This window comes from Trematosphaeria pertusa (assembly GCF_010094035.1).
Source record: "Trematosphaeria pertusa strain CBS 122368 unplaced genomic scaffold BU26scaffold_5, whole genome shotgun sequence".
Taxonomy (NCBI): Eukaryota; Fungi; Ascomycota; class Dothideomycetes; order Pleosporales; family Trematosphaeriaceae; genus Trematosphaeria; species Trematosphaeria pertusa.
This window is the reverse complement of record NW_022987216.1, coordinates 317,620-338,862: the sequence shown is the minus strand read 5'-3', so window position 1 is coordinate 338,862 and position 21,243 is coordinate 317,620. Positions and strand designations below refer to the sequence as shown.

Genomic DNA, 21,243 nt, shown 5'->3' with positions numbered 1-21,243 from the left:
TATCTGATCAAGCTGCATATTCGGAATTCTGGCTAGCCGCCCTTTGTGATCCTTCCAATATTCGGGCGCACTGTGGTCTCAGGGATAAGTTTTGTAAGGAGGCCAATAGCAGAGGGGTAGGAGCTAGTAGGATGAGGGATCACGGCATTTAGGGAGGTCTTTGCACCGAGCGTTGAGAGGGATATTGAACCGAAATCCTTCTGCCGCGCCCCACTCCCCCAACTTACAAAACTTATCCCTGAGACCACAGTAGTCCAGCACCGTGTATCTCTACATTGGCTCAGCACTAGCATGATCAATGCTGTACGAAAGATTTGTAGAGATGTGTTAATGTCACGCCTTAACTATCCACACTTCTCGCCTATGAATTCGTACGTGGATATAACTTTGGCTGATTTCTTCCTATACGACACTTCGTTATTAAACGCCAGTAGACCTGTTTATCCTTTCACTGCGTCTAGCGTAATATATGCTCATTGCGTGCGTGTTTGACACACGCTCCAACCCCACCTTTCTTCCTTCACAATATTTTCAAGAATCACAAGGTCGCCTGGATGCGGGATGTTTGTAACCTTTCGCCATAATCAGGATAAAGACTCGTTGGACGCAGTGAGAGAAACCACCGATCCACCAGTTCCCAAAGGCGCACAATCCGACGCATGCCGTAGGTGCAGAGAGAAAAAGGTACTTAAACGGTATCTCCCACGAAGGGTGCCTTAGACTGACCTCGGCAGCTCAGATGTACTGGAGAGAGGAGTGGGTGCGATCGGTGTTTGGCCAACGGATGGCAATGTACCTATCCGGGAAGGCTACGATCAAGACAAAATTCACTGGCCACAACTGGCAAACGAAAGTCCTCTAGCACGACAGATCCGGGGGTCCAAAGATCGACCGAAAGCAAAAGGTCTCTTCCTAGGGCTCGCACGCACTCCCAGTCTATGACACCATCGACGTGCCCTGACGATTCGGCAATAACAACCGCGAACGAGATGATCAACTTTAACGATAATTCATGGCAGATCGAGGCAATGCAAATACCACCTTCCCCAAGAGCAAGCCCCGAACTCTTTCCGATGGATGCCATGTCTAGCTGGAGCATGCTCAACGGCGGTCACGATCACAGCTTTAGCTTGAGTGGCCAAGGCCACATACAGCAAGATGCTACTGATGGATTGGCGATGAACTTGGACTTCGACGTTGACGAAATCCTTTCCATGCCAGGAATACTTTCATCGGATACGCGGTCGCTGGATGCAAGCCCGACCGACAGGAGCATCGAAATGGGTCAGCAAACCGTGCTGGGTGCACAGCAAAGCGTGTGTTCGTCTGCTCTATTCTTTCAAAATATCAGTCACGCACAGTCATCACCGTCTATCCAAACTCGATCGAAGAAGCCATCCAGCAGCAGTCAATCTGCCCTTACGGATCATCAATGCACAGCAAATGCTCTACGCGTTCTAGAGGTCTTAATGGCTGGCCCGAAAACCCAAGTGACTGTGGAGGACCTCCTGCGATCCCTCGCAAACGCGAAGAGCAGTGCGCGCTCTCTGGCGAAGCTGGCCAGGTGCAGCATGTGCATAGAATGCTCACCATTCTTGGTTTTGATGGTGATCAACATCAATGCTCTATTGGATGCCGTCGATAACGCACTCAAGCTCCTAAGCGACCATAACATCAGAGCTGAGGCTTCGGTCTGGAACCAATATGGCGTCGACACCGCGGAAGAGTTTGGTAGGATGTATAGCCCACTTCTCCTACCGATAGTGGGTGCTCTGAGAACCGTTATCACTGAGATCCATCAGGTGTGTCTGGCTCAGGATTTGCAGCCGCAGCTGGACCAGTTAGAAAAAGGGCAAAAGCGCTTAGGATTGCTTCAAGTGGGCCTACAGGGTCTTCTTTGATGCGCATAATATCGGCCCTTCTATTGTGGGAAGGTCATCTGTAGGATGAACAGGCAGTAGCCATGGTAGATCATAGAACATCCTTTAGACTTAGATCTGTTTCAAAAGAATTGGTGATTCAAACATGGTGCTCCAGATCAAGCCCATTATTGCTACGTGTCGCATAACACTTGTTGCTAGCATGGCGCCAAGTGACCCATCTAGGCGACTCACCTGCAGAGAATCTGTACCACGAGTAAGGGCTGACGTGACCCCCAGAAGACACCCACGGCATGAGCGCAGAGAATGCCAAGATCTCTTTATCTTCGGTTTGTTAGCGAAATTCGCACATTGATGCCTGTACCAGGTACTCACCAGCGGCAAAAAATCCTGCGAGGCGCGTCATACCAACCAGGACCGACTCTTGGCACGTCAACAGACACGGCCCAGGGATAGACATGGTGCAGTCGTCGTGTGGCTCTGTGGATATGGCCCTTGATAGCGCTTACCCCTACGACTTGGCATTAGGGTTGCTGACATGGCCCACATGGTCATTCGACACGTGAACTATATCTGGGACTCGATACGGTAGATCGATCAGCCTGCTGCGATGCATGCCTCACGACGGCAGCTGGGGGAGGACCTCATAGGGAGGAATCTCTTTCCTCGATCTTGCAAGGGTCGCATCGTGCTCCAATGCCATACGCACACATCGAGAATTCCCTGGTAGCCTCGAGCTTGGTTCATTAGCGAACCGATAACCCAGGGCCTTAGGTAGAGTACATGATGACAATAACGCGAACCATCAAGGAAAAGACACCTTCTTAACTACCTCGATGCTAAGCCTGGAGGTGTCTGGAACTAAGAGGCTCGAACGTAGTCGCAGTGTCCACACACCGTGTCCCGGACAACCAATTCGAAGACCTCTCTTTCCCAAAGATATTCTCCAGCATGAACTTTGCGAACTCATCAGTCTCTTCTGGTGCGACCATGAAAAGACACTCCGCGTGAGTGCGTCCGACAAACCGCACATCTTGGTCTATAGACATCTTGGCCCACACCGACGCTGAGTCCGCTGACCACAGCCCTTCGCGAGTAGTGAACATGACATCGCCATTGCATGGTGCCCATCCTTGTTTAAGGCCGTCATATGAGGCACTGATGCCTTGGATTACGAGCCACGTTCGCCTCAAGCTCTCAGAAATGATCCATGATCGCCACAATAGCTCAGCAGGTGCAAGCAAATGAGCGAGAGAGAAGGTAGGCCCGTCCATCGACATCTCTTGTTTCAGCGTCGCGCTGGCATTCTTGAGGGTGCGATCAAGCAGTTCTGCTAGAACCGGGGCGCGGCTCTCTGCAAGGTGGCGCGAACGTATATCACCATCAAACAGGCCTATCATTTGATATGCGAATAAGGCGTGAATATAGGCGAGATCTTTCACGAGGTCTTTCGAGCCGTGGATTTGGTCCAATTCGGATACCAAGGCCGTCGCTTGATCGTTGACGGTACGAAGAATAATCTCGCTCGCGGTGGGTGTCCTGTTGATATAGGCCGAATACGTAGCAAAGGCAATCTGCAGACATGATGGAAGGCTGTTGCCATACAGATGAGCATGGATGAAAGCGTTGCTCCCGGTGGTTACCCAGATCGTCAGCCAGCTCTCGATAAGCCGCACAAACTCTTTCAGATCTTGGATCTTGAAGTTTGGTGGTAAAGGCATAGGCGAGTGATCAACCATGAAGGCTTCGGGTGCTGTAAACCAAGAAGCACGCGCATCGTTGGTGAGAGGTAGGTCTGTTGGATTTGCAAAATCCAGAGCGAGCTCAGGGGAGATTCCGGCGAAGGAGAGCTCATTGCTCATCGTCTGGAGGTCAGGTGAATTGGTACTAGGAGGAAGGCTATAAGGATCGATTGTTTCGATTGGTACGAAGCTCGATGGCCTGCGAGATGGATACACGCATGCTAGTCCTTTTCTCCTGCAGAGACGGCATGATGGTGACATCTGATCGCACTTTCGTTTGGCTTCATGGCACCGACTGCAGGACCTGCCAGTGGCAATGGCGGACATGGGAGTGTAGTTGGCGGAACAATACGTTGGGAAGAGGTGAATGAAGGAGGATGGTGAGACGCTGAAAGTGTCGAAGGATTCGGAGAGCGCGCGAGGGCTGCCTTGACTTGCGGACGCTATCCCGAAGCGGCTAAATCGGGCATTCCACGCGGGCACGTGCGGCGCTATCCCAAAACAATTTAGCTCCCGCATCTGACCTGCACCACACCCGAGACACCATGCAAGCCACGAATCGCAGGAAGCGGCGTATCTCCGCAAAACGCGGGCGGCCACGCCTTGCGGACACTATCCCAAAGCAATTAGCTCCCGCATCTGATCTGCACAACCGCCGCCGTAAGCACACCTAAGACACCATGCAAGCCACGGATCTCGGCCAACATGATGCTCGCAGGAAGCGGCGTATCTCCGCAAAGCGCAGGGTCATTCTCACAGACTCCAAGGACCCCGCATGGATGATCTGTGCTGGCTTGACAATTTGTGCCATTTTGGCAATCTGCACCGTCAACTGCTTGTCGGCATTCGCCATAGAGGTACGCATGCAGACGAAGGCCTATTTAGCCGGAGGACAGCCTTGTATTGTCACGCTTGATCAGCCTTGTTGCGTTCTCAATCGCGGAAACAGTCGAATTGTCGCGTCCCTCGTCCACTCACCCATCTTGTCATTGCCGATACCATGGAATCTCGTACGTCGTTCGAACAGAAAGAATCTCCAGAGACGTTGCAGCTCCGGGCATCGCATAGCTCTGGTCAGCCCGCTCAGCCAGCTCAGTCACCAACTGGACAGAATTCAAAGCGGCTCGCGCGAGCAAAGCTCTTCCCCGTCTTATTGGCCATCATTCTCTCGGTCTTTCTCACATCTCTCGACTCCACGATCGTTGCCACCGCCATCCCACGCATCACCGATGAATTCGGATCTTTGGACCAAATCGGCTGGTACGGCGCCTCCTTCTACATTACCCTTTCGTCTTTCCAGGTTGTCTGGGGCAAAGGTTACAAATACTTCCCTCTAAAATCGACCTTCCTGCTGGCCAACGTTGTCTTCGAGCTGGGCAATCTTATCTCTGGAGTCACGAAAAGCAGCAACGTCCTCATTGCAGGTCGCGCCATTGCAGGTGCGGGGGGAGCCGGAATCACCTCGGGGGCATGGACCATTCTAGCCTTTTCACTTCCTCCTGAGAAGGTAGCACGCATGGCCGGCGTGCTGGGAGCTACCTACGGCAGCGCAGCAGTCATCGGACCTCTGCTAGGTGGTGCCTTCACAGACTACGTCTCGTGGCGATGGTGTTTCTACATCAACCTCCCAATCGGTGGGCTGAGCATACTTATCATCGCTTTCCTGTTCAAGACACCGGACGCTGCTACACCTTCGCCTGCCCCATTGCCCCAGAAAATCCTCGCCCTGGATTTCAATGGCATGTTACTTTCCGTGGCGGCTCTGTCTTGCCTCACACTTGCGCTTCAATGGGGTGGAGTCGCAAAGCCTTGGAGCGACGGAAGTGTCATTGGAAGCCTAGTTGCATTCGCTCTTCTTCTCGGCCTCTTTGTAGTCAACGAGTGGTGGATGGGCGAGCGCTCTCTCCTGGTTCCTCGATTGATCAAGACAAAAACACTGGCCCTAATGTCCAGCTTCGTGGTGTTTAGCGCTGCCAGCTTCTTTATCGTCCTTTACTACCTCCCGGTCTACTTTCAGTCAGTTGACGGAATCTCTCCTGCCGAGTCTGGAGTGCGGAACATCCCCTTCATCATCGGAGTCGCACTCTTCAGCATCACTTCTGGGTTCATTGTCGGTGGTACTGGTCACTATGCTGGACTCCTATTGCTCGGATCGACATTGATAACGATAGGTGCTGGCCTCATGCTAAAGCTTGACATTGGCAGCCCTAGCAGCGCATGGATCGGATACCAGGTGATTATCGGCATAGGGAGTGGCATGGTTCTCCAGACTCCAATAGTCGTCTCTCAGGGGATCGTCGAAAAGGCCGACATGTCTAATGTCTCTGCTATCATGCTCTATGTTCAGACAGCGACCGGAGCCGTCTTCATCGCCATTGCGCAGTCGCTCTTCACCAACAGGATCATCGAAGAAGCGAAGGAAAACCTTCCACAAGTTGACACAGCCAAGCTGATCAACACCGGGGCGACAGAGCTACGAAGAGTGTTTTCCGGAGAAGAGCTGCATGCGATCCTTGAGATATACCTTGACGGCTTGAGAGCCGGATATTATCTCGCCATCACCTGTGGAGCTGTTGGGTTGCTGCTTGCTTTTGCAATTCTGATATTCGATAACAGGAATTTGAAAAGGGAGAGAAAAAACGAAGAAGTCGCAGAAGTTGAGGAACCAACGGAGAATTCGGCAGCGTGAGGAGGACGTCGTGCGATATTCTCGGGCTCATATCGGTAGACTAGCGAGTCAGATAGATGGCGAATACGTTGCAAACTGTTGACAATGTTCTCTTAGTGTACATGATTCTATGTCTGCGTTCTTTCCGATCGGTTCATTTATATGGGGAGGCACGTGCAGGAACGCTGCCCTCAACAAAATAGTCAACTCTGGTTCAACGCGATCAGATAGTCGTACAGCTCCACTCTAGGATCATTGGTGGCGCATGCTGCAGTAGACTGCGAAGCATTGCTACCTTACATCAAAAGCGGCTATACACCTTCGTCGAAACAGCCCGGTTCCAAAACATACCAATCAACTATGATTAATATGTGCTGAAAAAAGGAACTACGCTCGCACCTGCAGGATCCTCTCGCACTTGAAGTTGTGCGAGTCCCCCATTTCTAAATAGGGTGCCTAGGTGGTCACCAACATGTGAAAAGCATCTTATGCAATCAACGAAAGTCAACCGTTCAAAGCTACATATGACTCAGTCCAATCTATGGAATCGACTCATCGATATGTACGCACTAGGTTCCGCCATCTCTCCCTAACGAAGCCCAATGCAAGATCACTGCCAGCCCGCTAATTCATAGCAATGCCGCCTGGGCCTTTCAAGCCGCAACAGTCTTCTTTGCCGGGCGAATCCTGCACATCAACGGCCTGGTCCTCCAGATCCAGTATGACTTTTGCTGAGGCCACTCGGACGCCTCATCTGCCAGCTCAATATCGAAATTGAGCAGGAGAGATGCGAAGACAAGACGAATGACATACCATGAGAATATCTGGAGCGGGTCAGTATCACCGAAGCTCAAGAACCCTGTTGGTTTGGCTCACCTCTGCAGGGCATCTTCTTGCGCCTACTGAGAATATTTGCACGCAATCGAGTCGATCGTTCTTGAATTTGGGATGCCCCATCCATCGCTCAGGGTGATAACCATTGGCGTCGTGAAAGTTGGTATCGGACCGATAGGTAGCCCATTGGTGAACTCCAAGACTGGTGTTTGGTGGGATCCAGACTCCTTGGACCCATGCGCCTTCTTTCGGCGTACAGCGGGGAAGGATACCCGGTGGAAGCGGGTATAGGCGATGGCCTTCCTTGATGACAGCCGTCAATAGGTCCATCTCAGACAAGGCTTTTACGCTCAGGTCATCTTGTGTCTTGAAGCGGGTGCGTATTTGATTGACCAGAGTTTTGAATGTCTCCGGCTCGCGGAACAGGTGGTAGCCAATAGTGTTCATTGCAGAAGTCATGGCCTCGGGACCCGCGACCTGCACCATACATCAGCAATGGCCTGGACCTTGTCTTTGAACGAGACTTACCGTCAGAATCTTTGTAGTGGAGTAGAATTGATCCTTTGGTATGGGCACGGGGGACAGTTCGGTCTTCCTCAAGACTTCCGTCAAGACATCATTCGTAGGAGGTGGATCGGCCAATCGGGCGTCAATACGCTTGGAGAGCGTAACAGCAAAGTTATCGAGCAACTTCCTGACGTGAGGAATGTTTACGATGGTCTTCTGGACCGCTCTGCCAATAGTAGGTGAAAAGAGACGTAAGGCATGAGCGACCGCGACTCCCTGCAATGACCCGTTCACAACAACTTTAGTGGGTGGGTAGTCAAGAGTTTTGAGCGACCCCGCATCCACGCTAAGAACCAGATCGGTCTGCAAGTCGACTGCGACACATTGGAATGCCTTACCCAGATCCATGATTTCTGCTCGTTCGGCTATCGGCACGAGTTGCTCGACCATCTTTTTCATCCATCCTTTGTAACGTGGCTCAAAGTGAACGTTCATGCGAGGGCTGAAACTCGAGACCACAAGCTTGCGGATCACCTTGTGCTGTATTCAATGAGCATTTTGGACTGAAAGGGAGCGCGAGGTCACAATCTTACTAGCAGACGTGTTAGCGAACGAAAACAATCGACGATGATATTTACTTACCCACGTCGTCTGGCGCAGCTGCCAGAGAATCTTTCCAACCAAAGCAGTCTTCTATCAGGTCGTAGAGCCGCTTGTCCTTTGGGAGGCATTTCGCGTAGCCCACCTTCTCGCCGTAGATCTCTGGCCATATCGTCGCCGTTCCGATGTACGAGAGGTGCCTTGGACCTATTCGGACCACCGGCCCATATTTTGAGTGAATGTCGGCCATGATCTCATGCTCTCTGCCTGTAACTTTCCAGTATCCTTGCGGTAGATCCGTCCAAGCACACAAGCGAGGGCCGGGGAAGGCACTGAGTGGCCCGCGAGTAGCATGGTGAGCCTTTCGTATGGCCAGCCAAATAAGAACCGTGGAAAGAAGGAAGATTGCCAGGTCAACAGTTGAGATTGTATCTAGGTGCTCTTGCAAGACGTCCCTTATAGCCATATTGATGTCACCGTATCAGCGAGATGAAATCTGAGAGTATCGAATAAATGGAAACGAGTTCAAAGAACAATGGAGTCGATGGATTCGAGAAGATCAAAGTCTCATACGAGTTCAAGACTACGATGGTAGGAAAGAGAACATTGTCGTGCACATGTGCGTGGCCTAATACTTCCACAAGAGGCGAGGTCCGACTGACTAGCCTAGAAAGTTTGAGCCGGTTCATTGTGGTAATCAGTCCCTCAGGCTCTAACTAGGCGCTTTCCCTAAACGTAGGTCTAGAATCTCGCGAGGCTTAGCGTGGATGTTGCTTTAATAGGTGCATGTTCTATTTCCTTGAATAGGCAAGTCTGCACCACTCGTGCTGGCTGCTTCGAGTACTATGCACGAAAAGAACGCACCGTTTTCGTCCTAATAATGGGATTAAAGTTTCTTGGCCCCCACTTCCCTTTAGCGTAACTCCGAGTTCTGTTATCGGACGAGGGACCATACAGTCGCTAGCGAATGCGGCTTCACCCTTGGCATACAGCTGTAACACCATTTCGCGCTGATTTGGCAGCATCACCCTCAGCTACACATGCAAGGGTTGAATGAAAATTGCTGGCAGGTCCGCCCCAATTGCTAGCAGCCCTTTCTGATCCTCCCCATCTTGCGGCGTAGTCTAGCACCGTGTTTCTGTGCGCAAAAGAGAACCTAGGTAAGTAGGGCTAAAACGACCAGGGTAAAGATCCGGCAAAACTCAAGACGGAGAAACAGAGGCTAGCCCCACGCTCTTCAAATGCTGACGATCTCAAGGTGAGATTGCGCAGGTGTCTACGAAGCGTATACCCTGCAAACAAGTGCCACTACCTATCGTGGCTGGAGTGATTAGACTCTTTTACAAGAGCAAAACCCCTCACGCGCTAGGCAGTCATACTTCTTTAGGGAGTGTAGGCGTCCATCCGCAGGATGGTACCTAGGTATGGAACGTGATCACAGTGGATACTTTGGGCCCCGATTGATCTATCTCAGTGCCCGCTATTACCGATGTGTGGATCACTTGCCAAGATCTCGCGATTGCCTTCCCGCATCAAGTGGTGCTGGACAGCTCTGTGCAAGACATGATTGCAATCGAGCTTGCCGAAGAGCACATGGTGCATATTTGACACGTGCAGATGGGAAGGGAGAATGGTGTAGATGGTTGGCGGCTACACCTGGGGCTTGCTCGACGGTTCGCCGTCGCCGCAGCAAGCGTAGGTTCGAATCCTGCTTCTCTCACAACTTTCGCCTTCAACGCTGCAGAATTTTCATTGCTGGACAAGGATCCTTCTCCATTGGGAAAGGACATGCAGGATCAACATTGATGAGGGGTAGCGGCCCACTTCCTTTTCAAATGCAGTTTCAGTTTGAAGACCATAGGCAAAAAGAGGGAGGTTTTTCATCACTTCGCGTGGTTTTCCTTCATCTGCCCTGCAGGAAGAATTGTGGAATAATTGCATAGCTCTCAGAGCCAGGTCAATTCAATGAGTTCAAGTCAAGTCAAGTCAAGTGCAGATGGGAAGTTTCATTCATCTATACGCGACGCTGTTTTCAAAGGAAGGCCATGCGCCACCAATACATGTGCCGCCTTCCTGCTCTAGAGATCCGGAATCTCAACATACCATCAGATCTTCGAATATCTTCCACCACGCTCGCCGGTCATCCATTTAAGAGTGCCACCATGCACGTCCCGCACTGCTTGAGCAAGGCCTGGGCTGAAGCCTGCGAGCTCATCCACCGCATCAGCCATCTCTTTCTCATATCTGTAGAACTCATCCACCATAAATTGGATAGCGTCGCTAAGATCGATAGGAACAGGTGACTCGCGCTGCCAAATCTTGACCACGTTGGTGTACTCGCAGATCTCCGCATGCGACCCATTGAGTTTGTAGAGATCCAGTGCAATCCCAACAGACTTCCCCGAAGGCTGTTCCACCCGGTCCCACAAGTCAGGCTCTTCGGCCATCAAACGGTTGAAATCCGCCGTCAACTCTGCCTGCGCGAAACCGATAACGCGGAACATGAAGCCCATTGCCGTATTGGGAACTCGGATGTTGAGGTATTCTTCGACAGTGATGATACGTTCTTCGATTTCGATCGCCCGCAGAGCCAATGCGCCATCCATGAAGCGTTGAGCTTCAGCTATGGTCTCAGCCAGGTTCGTTGGATCCCAGCGCTTATCCGTCATGAACCTGGCCAGCAAGAAAAATCTTGCGTCATCGGTCGGTATCCCTCCAGAAGTGGCCATGAACCTGTCCACGATCTCCGATATGTATGTCATGTCTGTCGAGTTGTCGATGAGATCGTCCAAAAACAGGAAAGCCATATAGCCATCAATTGTTACCGGTAGACGGTGAAAGTCCCCTCGAGGGTACAGTACTGCTGTGCATGAGCCCAACATCGGGAGTTGGCTGTGCGGTGTGCTGCTTTCAATGATGGCAACCGGCTCGAGCGACTCGGCATAGCTGGCATTTGCGTACGCGACACATTCGCGAAATTTCTCGTGCTTGTTGCAGGCGAAAAGAGAAGTCAATGGGGGCGAGGTGATTTTAGAGCTTTTTAGCACCGAGACAGTTTCGCTTGTGGTTGTGATTGTGGTAGCCATATTCTTGCTTGGGAATATCCCAGACGAACGAAAAGCAAAATAAGTATTAGTGTGTTAAAAACCATCGACTCTAACGAAGTGCCTTTAGTAAATGCGTACATCTTGTTCACAATGCTCTCAACGACTATGCGCTCGACCCGAAACTTAGCTTGTCAAAATTAAGGGCTTTCCCGAAGTAGTAACTCCGACCACAACCCTGAATGAGACGTTAGAGTACACCTCGATTCATAAACTGAATGGTTTGGGAATCTTACCTCAGCAATCGGGATATAACCCGAATTGGTCACTAAGCTTCCCCAGCTAGTACTAGTGGAGAAGCTGCGAAGCATGTGACTCATTCGCAGGACTTAGCTTCGAAGCAAGAACAATGACCTGGTTCGAAGTGCCAGAGAAATTATCAAGGTTCTACTGCATCTACTCACTGACTTTGGATGTCGGATCTAAGTCGAGCCCAGCCTCTTCACGTTCCAGAAACATCGCATATTACGACAGAACGCCAATTGGAGTACCTTGTGCTACCCTAGGATAGGTAACACAACGGGTGCCTGTACTCAAACTTTTATCCACTGGCCATATTTCAAGGATTCGAAGTCCCACTTCAGCAACCGGACTTCATGAGTGTCGCATCAGAAACCCGCGAAACTTTCCGAATGCCTTCGTTATGGGAGCCCGGACCACAACAGGTGCTTCATCGGCCTAATGAAGCCTTTGCGGTACAGTCAGCTAGGCCGATCTCGAAATCTCCAAGGCGCAATCAAGCTCCCGATGGCCCACAAGAGAATGGCACGACCTACACGCTGTCGACAACGACGCATGTAAACGGCACAGCACCAATCGTGGAGCCCTTCGAATCTCAGACTAACCACTACGAGACCATCGTCAGACTGCCTTTCGACTATGTGGCCGCCTCGCCAAGCAAGGGCATAAGAGAGAAACTCATCAAAGCCTTTAATGCTTGGTTTGCAGTACCACCTCCGGCCCTTGAACACATCACGACAGCTATCGGTATCCTTCACACGGCCTCACTACTGGTCGACGATATACAAGATGACTCCCCGCTTCGTCGAGGGAACCCAGCTGCACACACGATTTACGGAACACCACAAACGATCAACAGTGCCAACTACATGTATTTTGCGGCACTGAAAGAACTCCAAAGTTTTAGGAATCCTCGGGTTCTAAACATCTTCACCGAAGAACTCCTACAACTGCATCTCGGCCAAGGCATGGATCTCTACTGGCGCGACATGCTCCAGTGCCCCACAGAAGCGGAGTACTTCGACATGGCCAGCAAGAAAACCGGCGGCCTCTTTCGCCTTGCTGTTCGGCTCATGCAAGCCGAGTCCGCCAGGCCGGTCCTCGAAGGCTGCATTCCCCTCGTGGAAAGCCTCGGCATCTTGTTCCAGATCCGCGATGACTATCAGAATCTGGTATCGAGCGAATATCGCGATCAAAAGGGATCCTGCGAGGATCTCACTGAGGGAAAGTTCTCGTACCCAGTGATACATAGCATCCAGTCCAATAAGGCAAATCCGCACCTCTTCCAAATACTGAAGCTCAGAAGTACCAGTGATGGGGTGAAGAAGGTGGCGTTGGACTACATAGAGAGCACGGGCAGTCTGAAGCATACGAGAGACCTCATCTTGACGCATATTTGCCGTGCAAGGACTTTGGTTGATGATGTCGGAGCCGCAACGGGAGGCGTCCTGGAGACGAAGGGGCTACATATGGTGCTTGACAGGCTGGCTGATGGATTGTAATCGTCTTTTTATCATTACATTCATGATACCACTGCGTTTCTTTACTTTATTGAGGCCCAATTACTTGTCAATATTCGTCCAGTAAATCATCCAAACCAAGGCACGGTGGTCTCCGAGAGAAAGAGCGTTTCCGTCCGCTTGTCCATATACAAGCAGTATACCGGTAGCATTAAATAAGAGTTTTCGGCCGCATAACAAATCTAAGCTAGCAATCCGTCATCGCAGCATTTTTAATCTTTCATTGTAAAACTGGATTTTAGGTTGTGTCTACGAGTCAGGGGGTTTCAGTAACACACCAAAGGTTGTGGCTCCTGCTTTAAGAGCAAAGAACAAATCCTCGTTCTTTGTAGCGTTCGCAAATACCAAGTTGCTGCTAGCATCTATAAGCTCGAACCCGAGAACTCTGTCTGCCACAAAACCATTTACCTGGGTAAATTCGATAATTGGGACAAACCACCTACGCTTTGTCAGTGCTCGAATACTACCATAGCAAGACCAAGAGCACTGTGTACCTCCCATGATAGTTGCCAGGCCAACGGTGAGAGATCTACCGCCGGGAGTGATCCGATTGAGACTCTCGAGATATCCATATAAGTCTCCCCAGGTATTTCCAAGTCCGACTCGGACGGTTTGGGACCCTTCGTCATACACGATAGCGTTGATCCTCTTGGTAGAAAGGAGCACTCCCCCGTCTAAATTTGCCTAAGAGGGTAGGGGCGAGTGTCCTGCACCCCGAATGGTGAACGTTTGGTTGGAGGCAATCAAAAGGGAAAGAGCAGATCGGAGTTCGTCGACGGAAGTAGGAGTGAAAATGCATGCAGGATATTTCCATGCTGTTTGTGACCTATGTATTGAGTTAGCCTTTCCATTGGCTGCTGGAGCCGTTTACATCAGCCTATCAATGTGCTTCTCGCAGCTCAGTATACAGTGCACTAAGGTTACGATCGTGGCGGCATTTGGTATGGCGATCCGAGAACACGCCGAGCTCTTTGATAGTTGATCAAGTCGTCTCTCAGCAAAGCTGACAAAACCCAACGAGGCGGGGAAGATAACAAAAAGAGCCAATGTACTGAGTAAAAAGGGCTGCATTGTGGAAAATGTTTGCACATGTGAAGGCACGATGATTGTGATGATCCGGGCTACGTACTAGCTGATGGCTTTACCAGTAATCGGGTCAAAAAAAGGGCACATCGGTTACCGCGAAAAAAAGACTAATTCTCAATTAACATCGCAATGGCTCCAGTCACTACACTCTACGCCCCATACAGATGTTGGTCGAGACGCAATTGGCCTTCGACGTTTCATTCCACTAACATAGCTGTGATGAAAATAGATGATGTCGAAAGCCCAACCTCAGCTGACGGGACGAGGCAAACGAGGTAACGGGGCGGGGTTCACGAGGCTTAATCAAAGTTCGGGGAAGCAGGAAAAGAACCAGACACAGCGTGGGGGCTGGGAACTGCGCCAGTGCGGCGAAGCCTCAACCGTCTCCCGACAACAACAACCTCAGAAGCTTTCCTTCTAGACGAGCCGACTTCCACTGCATGACTGTGGATAATCGCAGCAGCACTTTCGCTCCTGTATACTCAGCCACGATGAAGACCGCCTTGAGGTTAACCATTACCTTGCTTGGAACATACCTCTTTTTTTGGATCCTACGAGCTGCATATAGACTTTTCTTCCATCCGCTATCACGCTATCCGGGTCCACTTCTTGCGGCCATTTCGAAGCCATGGTACGTGTCGTTCATGAGAGTTGCTCAATAGGTCTCGTCTGTATTCCTAATCGCCCCTGCTGTAGGTATGAATGGTATTGGAACTTCTATCAGAAGGGACAGTTGGTGTTTGAGATCGAGCGACTCCACGAACGTTTAGGTGAATATCCAGACGAGTTGTGATCCTACTTACTGACTTCGGAGGGCCCGTGATCCGCATTGCTCCCAATGAACTCCATATCAACGATCCCGACATGTTCCTTGAGATCACCAAGGTCGGTTCGCAATTCACCAAAGATCCAGGCTTCTACGACTACATCACCTTTCCGGGCACCTCGATCGGAGAGACAGACCCCATTCGTCATCGGATTCGACGGCAGGTCCTCACACCTGCTTTCTCTCCTCTACGCGTGCAGGAGATCGCTCCCATGGTAAGAGCCAAGGTCGACCGACTACTTGAGCGTTTCGACGAATTCGCTGCTCGCTCTGAACCTGTCAACATGTTCAGAGCAACAAAAGCATTTACCATGGACGTCGTCTCTACAATCGTCTTTGGAAAGGGACTCGGATGTATTGACGATCCTGAATTTCGCAACCAATTCATCGAGTATCTCCATTCCACATTCGAAATGGGCTGGACTGCCACTGCGTTCCCCAATCTCACTGCCTTTTCACTCTCTTTACCTGAGTGGGTGTCGGAGAAACTTTTCCCCATACCCATCATGGAGTTTAAGAAGGTAAGCGATTATGGTGTCCCAGCAATGCAAGGAAGGCCGGCTCTATATGACGTAGCTTCCCACGTAAAACCTAACTCAGTGTAAGGAAGACAGGCTAATAAAAACTTAAGAAATGCATTGGGCTCATGGACAACTACCTTCAAGACCGCGATGCGCCAACCCTCCACGCCCAAAATGGAGCGAACAAGAAGACCGACTTCGACAGGTCCATCGCCATTGACCTGCTAGTCGACCCCGAGTCGGCGAAGGACCACAGCACGCTTGATGCCAGCCAGCTGGCAGAAGAAGTTATCATGCTGCTGTCAGCCGGCAACGATACTACATCCGATGCCATGATCTCTGGCACCTATCAGATCCTCAAGCACTCCGAAATACACGAAAAACTCGCTCAAGAGCTCCAACAAGCGTTCCCCAGTGTACACGACGACATTACATACGAGAGGATCAAGAAGCTGCCGTATCTGGTAAGAGGACTGCGGCTCCCGCTCCAAAACGAGCTGACACATCGGTAGACAGCAGTCATAAAGGAGATATTGAGGTACAGTAGCCCACTACCTGGGAAAGCTCCTCGGATTGTGCCCCAAGATGGCTGGACGCTTTATGGCCATAAGCTTCCGCCCAAGGTAAGCCATGCCCGTTCCACCTTCTCGCACTCTAACTACTAACCTCGTCTTTAGACCGTCATCAATACGTCAGCTTACCTTCTCAACAAGCACCAGAGAGTTTGGTCCGAACCAAGTAAATTTATCCCCGAACGCTGGCTCGAAGGAGACTCTGCACATCTCGACAAATACATGGCGAGCTTCTACCGTGGCACGAGACAATGTCTCGGCAAAGAGTATGGCATTTTTCTCCGTGCAATTGGAAGAAAGGCGCTGATTTAATGAATCGCAGCCTTGCGTTCTGCGAGATGTACACCTTGCTGGCAAATCTTTTCAGAAAGTTCCATGTGGAGATTCACAATACGACTGATGACGATATGAAATGGATTGATCTTCTATTCACATAGTAAGTGTATGCCAAAAGCACTAGGTTGCTTCTACTGACAGATACCATAGCTTCGTCGGTCGGAACCTCCACGTGGCCCTTCGGAGGCGAGTGGAATGAGGACGCAATTGGGTACTCCGTTTGTAACGGTCGGGATGATGGGAGCAGTTTGAGAACTATGGCAACGGCGTGAAGCAGCAATGAGGTAATACAAGTTACTTAACAAAATCCTTCACTATCCATGCCGCTATATATTTGTACCATGAATGCATTAGCTACGTCACTCGAGCCATGCCTAGGGAGAAGATATGTCGTTCGCAGGTCTTCCACGTTTGGCCATAATTTAATTAATGAAAATACATTGATCAACGTATATCCTGACAAAATAGCAATTTCCAGAAGTCAGTCAAAGAAGCCAATATCTCACAAGTCGTCTCAGTGACAGCTCAAAAACGCCTTCCTCCTCCAGTCCAACCCGCTCCTCACAGGGACCTCAAATCTCCTCTCCCTATCCACGAAACTGCCCCTCAGCAGCTCATATGTTTCCCCGTTAGCCTTGGCGCCTTTCTCCTTCGCATCGAGGTTTTCATCCCAAGGTCGCCAGCCTTCTTCCGATGGGATATCCCAAGTCATCACGACTGGCGGTGTCGTCATTTCGGCTTCGGCGGTGGAGCAGTATTCTGCATCGAGTGCGAGGATGAGCATTTCTTTGCCGGTGTTGTTGGGAAGGAGCTTGAGTTGCGGGCTACGGTAGGGCGTTGAGTAGGGGAAGTAAACGGGGTCGCGCAGAGTCTGTATGTTGGATGCGGGAGGCACGGAAGGAGACTCGGCTTTCGGGAGATGCATGCGAAGGAGCTTTGTGTTGCAGGATAGCGGGGGCAAAGCGACGTAGACGTAGTTAGAGTCCCAGTACGTCAGGATCAGCGGATGCTGCATCGCTCCAGCACTCTCATAAGCGACGGATACCGTAGCATGTGTCCGCTCTAAGACGCACTCTGGGTCTCCAGAACTGCAAAACAGAAATGATGAGAGCGAAAGTGTCTGCTTGAAGCCAGTGTCCGAGTGTGCGGCGGTGTAGAGCAGATAGTATAGCGTTTTGCCGGATTCCGAAAACTTGAACTCCTTGCGCATAGCGCAGGTAGTAGAGACCTGAGTGTCTACAGGCTCGGGTAAGATCGTAGATTGCACGTTGCCAGATGCAATGTCCATTATGCAGAGCTGGTGCGGAGATGGGCTCCACACCGCAGTCGCTTCGGTAGGATGGAATGCGCATACAGCATCCATATCGATTTTGGACTTCCAGAAGTGCCAAATTGGTGCACCACCACTTCTCACTATGAACATGCAGTGCTGCGAGAGTGAGTCGCCAGTGTCAGGCGAGTCGTCGTCCGCGTCCGAATCAGACTCTATGTCAGAAGAACTCATGGAACCGTACCCCGATTCTTGGCTTGACTGGGTCGACATCGTGTCACTGTGGCTCGGTAAGTCCCGCATGCAATGGATAGCAATTGCGCGGTGCGACGTCGGCGAGTGATCATGAGGAGCCGTGGTAACTTTGCAGACGCCCTGCCAAAGCCCGATTGTTCGTTCCGAGGTATAGGTGTCTGCGTGGCTAGCGTCAACACCTTCGTCCGCGCTCGAATAGTAACTGGTCGACAGTCGAGCCGTATCCACGAGCCAATACCCTTGGTCAATATCCGGTATGCCGCCGAAGAAATACGAATGCCCCGCTACAGGTGCGCAGATTAGCTGAGTAGCAGTTCTTGGAGGGTCGGACGAAGAACTTCCATTGGCCGTTGGTAGTGTTGACCACTTAATGTGGTATCGGCTGGAAGAGCTTCTGTGGGCGAGGGTGAGGGCTTTGAGAGAGCCGGCGTCGAGCTGTATATCCACCAGGGCGTCGGGCGAGGTGCCCTGCGAAATCTTGTGCATTTTTACACGCTCATCTCGCCACGGCGCCCTTCCAGGAAGAATTCCGTCCCATTCATCATCCATAGCGCACTGAGCCACTGCTGCAGGGTGCGAGTTGAGTAGCGGATGCCACTCAGTCACGAAGTTGTGGAATGCCTTGAAGATGCGCGCCCCCTCTGAGCCATACACATCTGTATCCAGCCACTCAGGAAGTGGAATTGCGAAGCACACATCATCCACACACTGCGTTTTAAGCTTAGGCGCCGTAGCAGTGAGATGATAGCCGCCAAGATAACGTCCGCCATCTTTCGTATACGTCGCGAAAAGATAGGGCACGACCCGAGTCTGCACAGCCACACAAGCCCAGAATGCCTTCGTCTTCGTGAAATCGATGATCTTCTTGTAGAGCTCCTCTGAACGTTCCGCATTGCTGAGGTACCCGTGCCAAAATGTTGCAGCGTGTCGAAGGAAGGAATGGTCGTTCGCTGTAATAACGGTCGAGACGTCTAGGGTTGCATGGTACCTCTCATAGCTAAGGTACGAAAGGGCTGATAGTCCTAACTCGAGGTTTGCTTTCGCTGGCGACACGAAGTACTGGCGCAGGCGCTCGTCTGGCAGTTGCAAGACATCAGGATCTTGTACGAAAAAGTCCTGCACCGACTTATGAGCGACCTTTAGTAACGGATCATCTTCAGTGCCCTTCATAGTTCGATCGAACAAGACAAGATTAGAACACAGCTCTTCTATGAGCTCAGGTTTCGGTAAGCTTCTCGGAGAGAAGTCCGGGATGCCTTTCAAAGCAGCAAGAGCATGAGTGAGCTCGCTCAAATGAAGCGGCTGGGCAGCTCCAACGAGCATCGTGAAGATCGAGCGCGCAAGCTGCTGGTGGCGTTCGGGGCGCATCAACAATCGTGACAAGCTCCGCGTGTAAGCGCCAGTTAGACCTTTCGGAAATTTGTCTAGCTCTTCTTCAATTTCTTCTTCACAGGTGGCACCCTCCCCGTCTAGGATGTCCATCATGTGGCGCACCCACAAGAAATTGCCTTGTGCATGGCTTGTCCAGTATTCAACGCAGCTGTCGCATTCATGATCGATACGATCGGTAACATATCTTCTGATGTCCTCTGTGAGGCCCTCGCCGGAGGCTTCGAGTTCCGTGACATTATGCTTTCGCATCATTGTGCGGATATCGGAGTCTGGTCGACTAGCAAAGAAGAATTTTGCGATGCCGTACGTCTTCGCGTGAAGGAGATGACAAAACGACAGCAGAAGAAGTCCCCTATCTTCGCACTCGTCGAGCCCGTCGATGATGATATGGATGCGGCTTTGCTGTTTCAGAAGTGCCTCTATGATTTCGGACGCAGTCTTTGGATCGTTCAATTTGGAGCAATGATTCTTCAGATCTTCCTCGTAGAGTCGCTGTACTCGTTCGGGGATGGAATCAGAATGGGTGAGTATCTGGAGAGCAATAGATCGGAGAACATTGATGGCTTTCTTCCGCACAAAATCGTTGAAAGAACAGAAGAAAGTTGCCGTCCGGTAACCTTTTTCCTGTAGCTTCCGGACGAGTGTTGACGATAAGATCGTCTTCCCGGCCCCGGGAGCTGCGTTGTACCAGAGCGATGTCGACTTCTTCATTGCCAGCCACTTTTCCATAGTCGGATGTTGAAACAACCACTCGCAGCTTTCATCGTGACGGATTTCGAGGTGTGTCCGGATATCTTGCCGGACGTCGAGCCTATCCTCCTCCTGACCTGCTTTGATCCAGTCTACGATGTGGCTTCGCAGCTTCGATTGCTGACTCGTCGATTTTGCAAGGTCCCTCTCCCTGCCCAGGTCCGCCTCAGTTGCCTGTGCTAGCATTTGGACTTTCTTCGCATCCGCCTCCAAGGTTTGGCGACATCGTTGCCACTCAGCATCCAACGGTTTGACGATGCCAGTGAGTAATGTTTTGTACGCCTTACGACTGAAAAGCGCCGCTGCTTTCTGCCAGAATGACACGATGTTCTTGTAGGTCTCGACAAGAAGCCGTTGCATGTCTGCGGATGCTTCATATGCTTTGGCGAAGACGTGGTAGCATTTCAACAGATCGCCAACGCTTTCCATCATTGACAGAACATCTTCGAAGCATTTTCGGAACTTTTCAGCCAGCATGAGAACAATGCGAGCCCCCCCGTATAGCACTGCAGATGCTGCGGGCCCGGCCTGGATCATGACATCGCAGGCTTGCGTGTACTGAGAGAGGCCTGTTAATAGCGGATCCAACCTCTCAGAGATACGTCTGGTATAGCTGCTGCGCTTCTGCTTCTTGTCTAGTTCCTTGACGTAAAGTGCAAGCTGCTCCGAGCTCCGGCTACTGTGGTCATGCGAGTTGCTGTCGGAGGGGCTTGAAAGGAGCTGCGAAAGGACCTCTTTGTAAAACGGGCTGCGGATGTCTTCATCGCGCTTGACGCCGGAAATGAACGCTTCGAGAGACAGGGCGAAAGTATTCGTACCGGTGGTCGCCATCGCTGGCTTTGGGTGCGGACGTAGGTTGCCAGCCTTGGGTGAGTGTGTTGGTTCACTCCACCTTCAAATGCCGTCCTAAATCTGCGAAGAAGGCAACGAGGCAAAGGGATTGGGGTGCGATTACTCATGGCCAAACGACTGGATAACAGACTCGACCCCGCGCTTGGAGCATGTCGGAAGGAGAAAGTGGGCTTTTGAGTGCATGCCGTATCGCCTGACCATACCCGAAAGGGCAAGTTTGGGGTCCATTTCAGCCCCACTCAGGAGGCTGGAAGCAGACCCCTGCACCTAAAGATTTCTTTTTGCTTA

At 51.2% G+C, this 21,243-nt stretch overlaps 8 protein-coding genes across 8 annotated transcripts; 4 read left to right on the top strand and 4 right to left on the bottom strand.

The window, feature by feature from the left end:
* Positions 1–561: 561 nt before the first annotated feature.
* Positions 562–1,755, top strand: BU26DRAFT_591484 (uncharacterized protein; the record flags this gene model as incomplete). The annotated part of the gene is made up of 3 exons (XM_033834802.1): positions 562–684; positions 735–1,316; positions 1,352–1,755. 3 exons carry the CDS (start codon positions 562–564, stop codon positions 1,643–1,645), a joined length of 999 nt encoding a protein of 332 aa, XP_033685604.1. The 3' UTR covers positions 1,646–1,755.
* Positions 1,756–2,494: 739 nt separating this feature from the next.
* BU26DRAFT_517425 (uncharacterized protein) lies at positions 2,495–4,005 on the bottom strand. Its single transcript, XM_033828576.1, has one exon. It carries the CDS (start codon positions 3,947–3,949, stop codon positions 2,720–2,722), a length of 1,230 nt encoding a protein of 409 aa, XP_033685603.1. The 5' UTR covers positions 3,950–4,005; the 3' UTR covers positions 2,495–2,719.
* A 487-nt stretch (positions 4,006–4,492) lies between these two features.
* On the top strand, positions 4,493–6,313 carry BU26DRAFT_453451 (putative efflux pump antibiotic resistance protein; the record flags this gene model as incomplete). The annotated part of the gene is made up of 1 exon (XM_033824834.1): positions 4,493–6,313. The coding sequence occupies exon 1, from the start codon at positions 4,623–4,625 to the stop codon at positions 6,309–6,311; it is 1,689 nt and encodes a 562-aa protein (XP_033685602.1). The 5' UTR covers positions 4,493–4,622.
* Positions 6,314–6,943: 630 nt separating this feature from the next.
* On the bottom strand, positions 6,944–8,697 carry BU26DRAFT_591479 (cytochrome P450; the record flags this gene model as incomplete). Its single annotated transcript, XM_033834801.1, has 4 exons — positions 6,944–7,114; positions 7,167–7,601; positions 7,653–8,171; positions 8,278–8,697. 4 exons carry the CDS (start codon positions 8,695–8,697, stop codon positions 6,944–6,946), a joined length of 1,545 nt encoding a protein of 514 aa, XP_033685601.1.
* Positions 8,698–10,291: 1,594 nt separating this feature from the next.
* Positions 10,292–13,077, top strand: BU26DRAFT_591478 (geranylgeranyl diphosphate synthase; the record flags this gene model as incomplete). Its single annotated transcript, XM_033834800.1, has 2 exons — positions 10,292–10,399; positions 12,190–13,077. The coding sequence occupies 2 exons, from the start codon at positions 10,292–10,294 to the stop codon at positions 13,075–13,077; spliced, it is 996 nt and encodes a 331-aa protein (XP_033685600.1).
* A 267-nt stretch (positions 13,078–13,344) lies between these two features.
* On the bottom strand, positions 13,345–13,776 carry BU26DRAFT_423882 (uncharacterized protein; the record flags this gene model as incomplete). The annotated part of the gene is made up of 2 exons (XM_033823536.1): positions 13,345–13,534; positions 13,583–13,776. Coding segments are annotated over 2 exons (384 nt in total), but the record flags the coding sequence as incomplete, so codon positions are not given.
* An 836-nt stretch (positions 13,777–14,612) lies between these two features.
* Positions 14,613–16,779, top strand: BU26DRAFT_517424 (cytochrome P450). Its single transcript, XM_033828575.1, has 8 exons — positions 14,613–14,812; positions 14,878–14,951; positions 14,996–15,528; positions 15,639–15,992; positions 16,041–16,151; positions 16,206–16,366; positions 16,423–16,536; positions 16,587–16,779. Exons 1-8 carry the CDS (start codon positions 14,673–14,675, stop codon positions 16,633–16,635), a joined length of 1,536 nt encoding a protein of 511 aa, XP_033685598.1. The 5' UTR covers positions 14,613–14,672; the 3' UTR covers positions 16,636–16,779.
* Positions 16,736–21,146, bottom strand: BU26DRAFT_266579 (uncharacterized protein). Its single transcript, XM_033821320.1, has one exon. It carries the CDS (start codon positions 20,932–20,934, stop codon positions 16,951–16,953), a length of 3,984 nt encoding a protein of 1,327 aa, XP_033685597.1. The 5' UTR covers positions 20,935–21,146; the 3' UTR covers positions 16,736–16,950.
* Between the last annotated feature and the right edge of the window lie 97 nt (positions 21,147–21,243).

Bases quoted from the DNA above. Each gene is read 5' to 3' on its own strand.
- BU26DRAFT_517425 (XM_033828576.1), bottom strand. From the start codon at position 3,949: ATGTCCGCCATTGCCACTGGCAGGTCCTGCAGTCGGTGCCATGAAGCC.
- BU26DRAFT_517424 (XM_033828575.1), top strand. From the start codon at position 14,673: ATGAAGACCGCCTTGAGGTTAACCATTACCTTGCTTGGAACATACCTC. The intron at 14,952-14,995 runs GTGAATATCCAG...CTGACTTCGGAG, and splicing joins GCGACTCCACGAACGTTTAG to GGCCCGTGATCCGCATTGCT. The intron at 15,529-15,638 runs GTAAGCGATTAT...TAAAAACTTAAG, and splicing joins CCATCATGGAGTTTAAGAAG to AAATGCATTGGGCTCATGGA.
- BU26DRAFT_266579 (XM_033821320.1), bottom strand. From the start codon at position 20,934: ATGGCGACCACCGGTACGAATACTTTCGCCCTGTCTCTCGAAGCGTTC.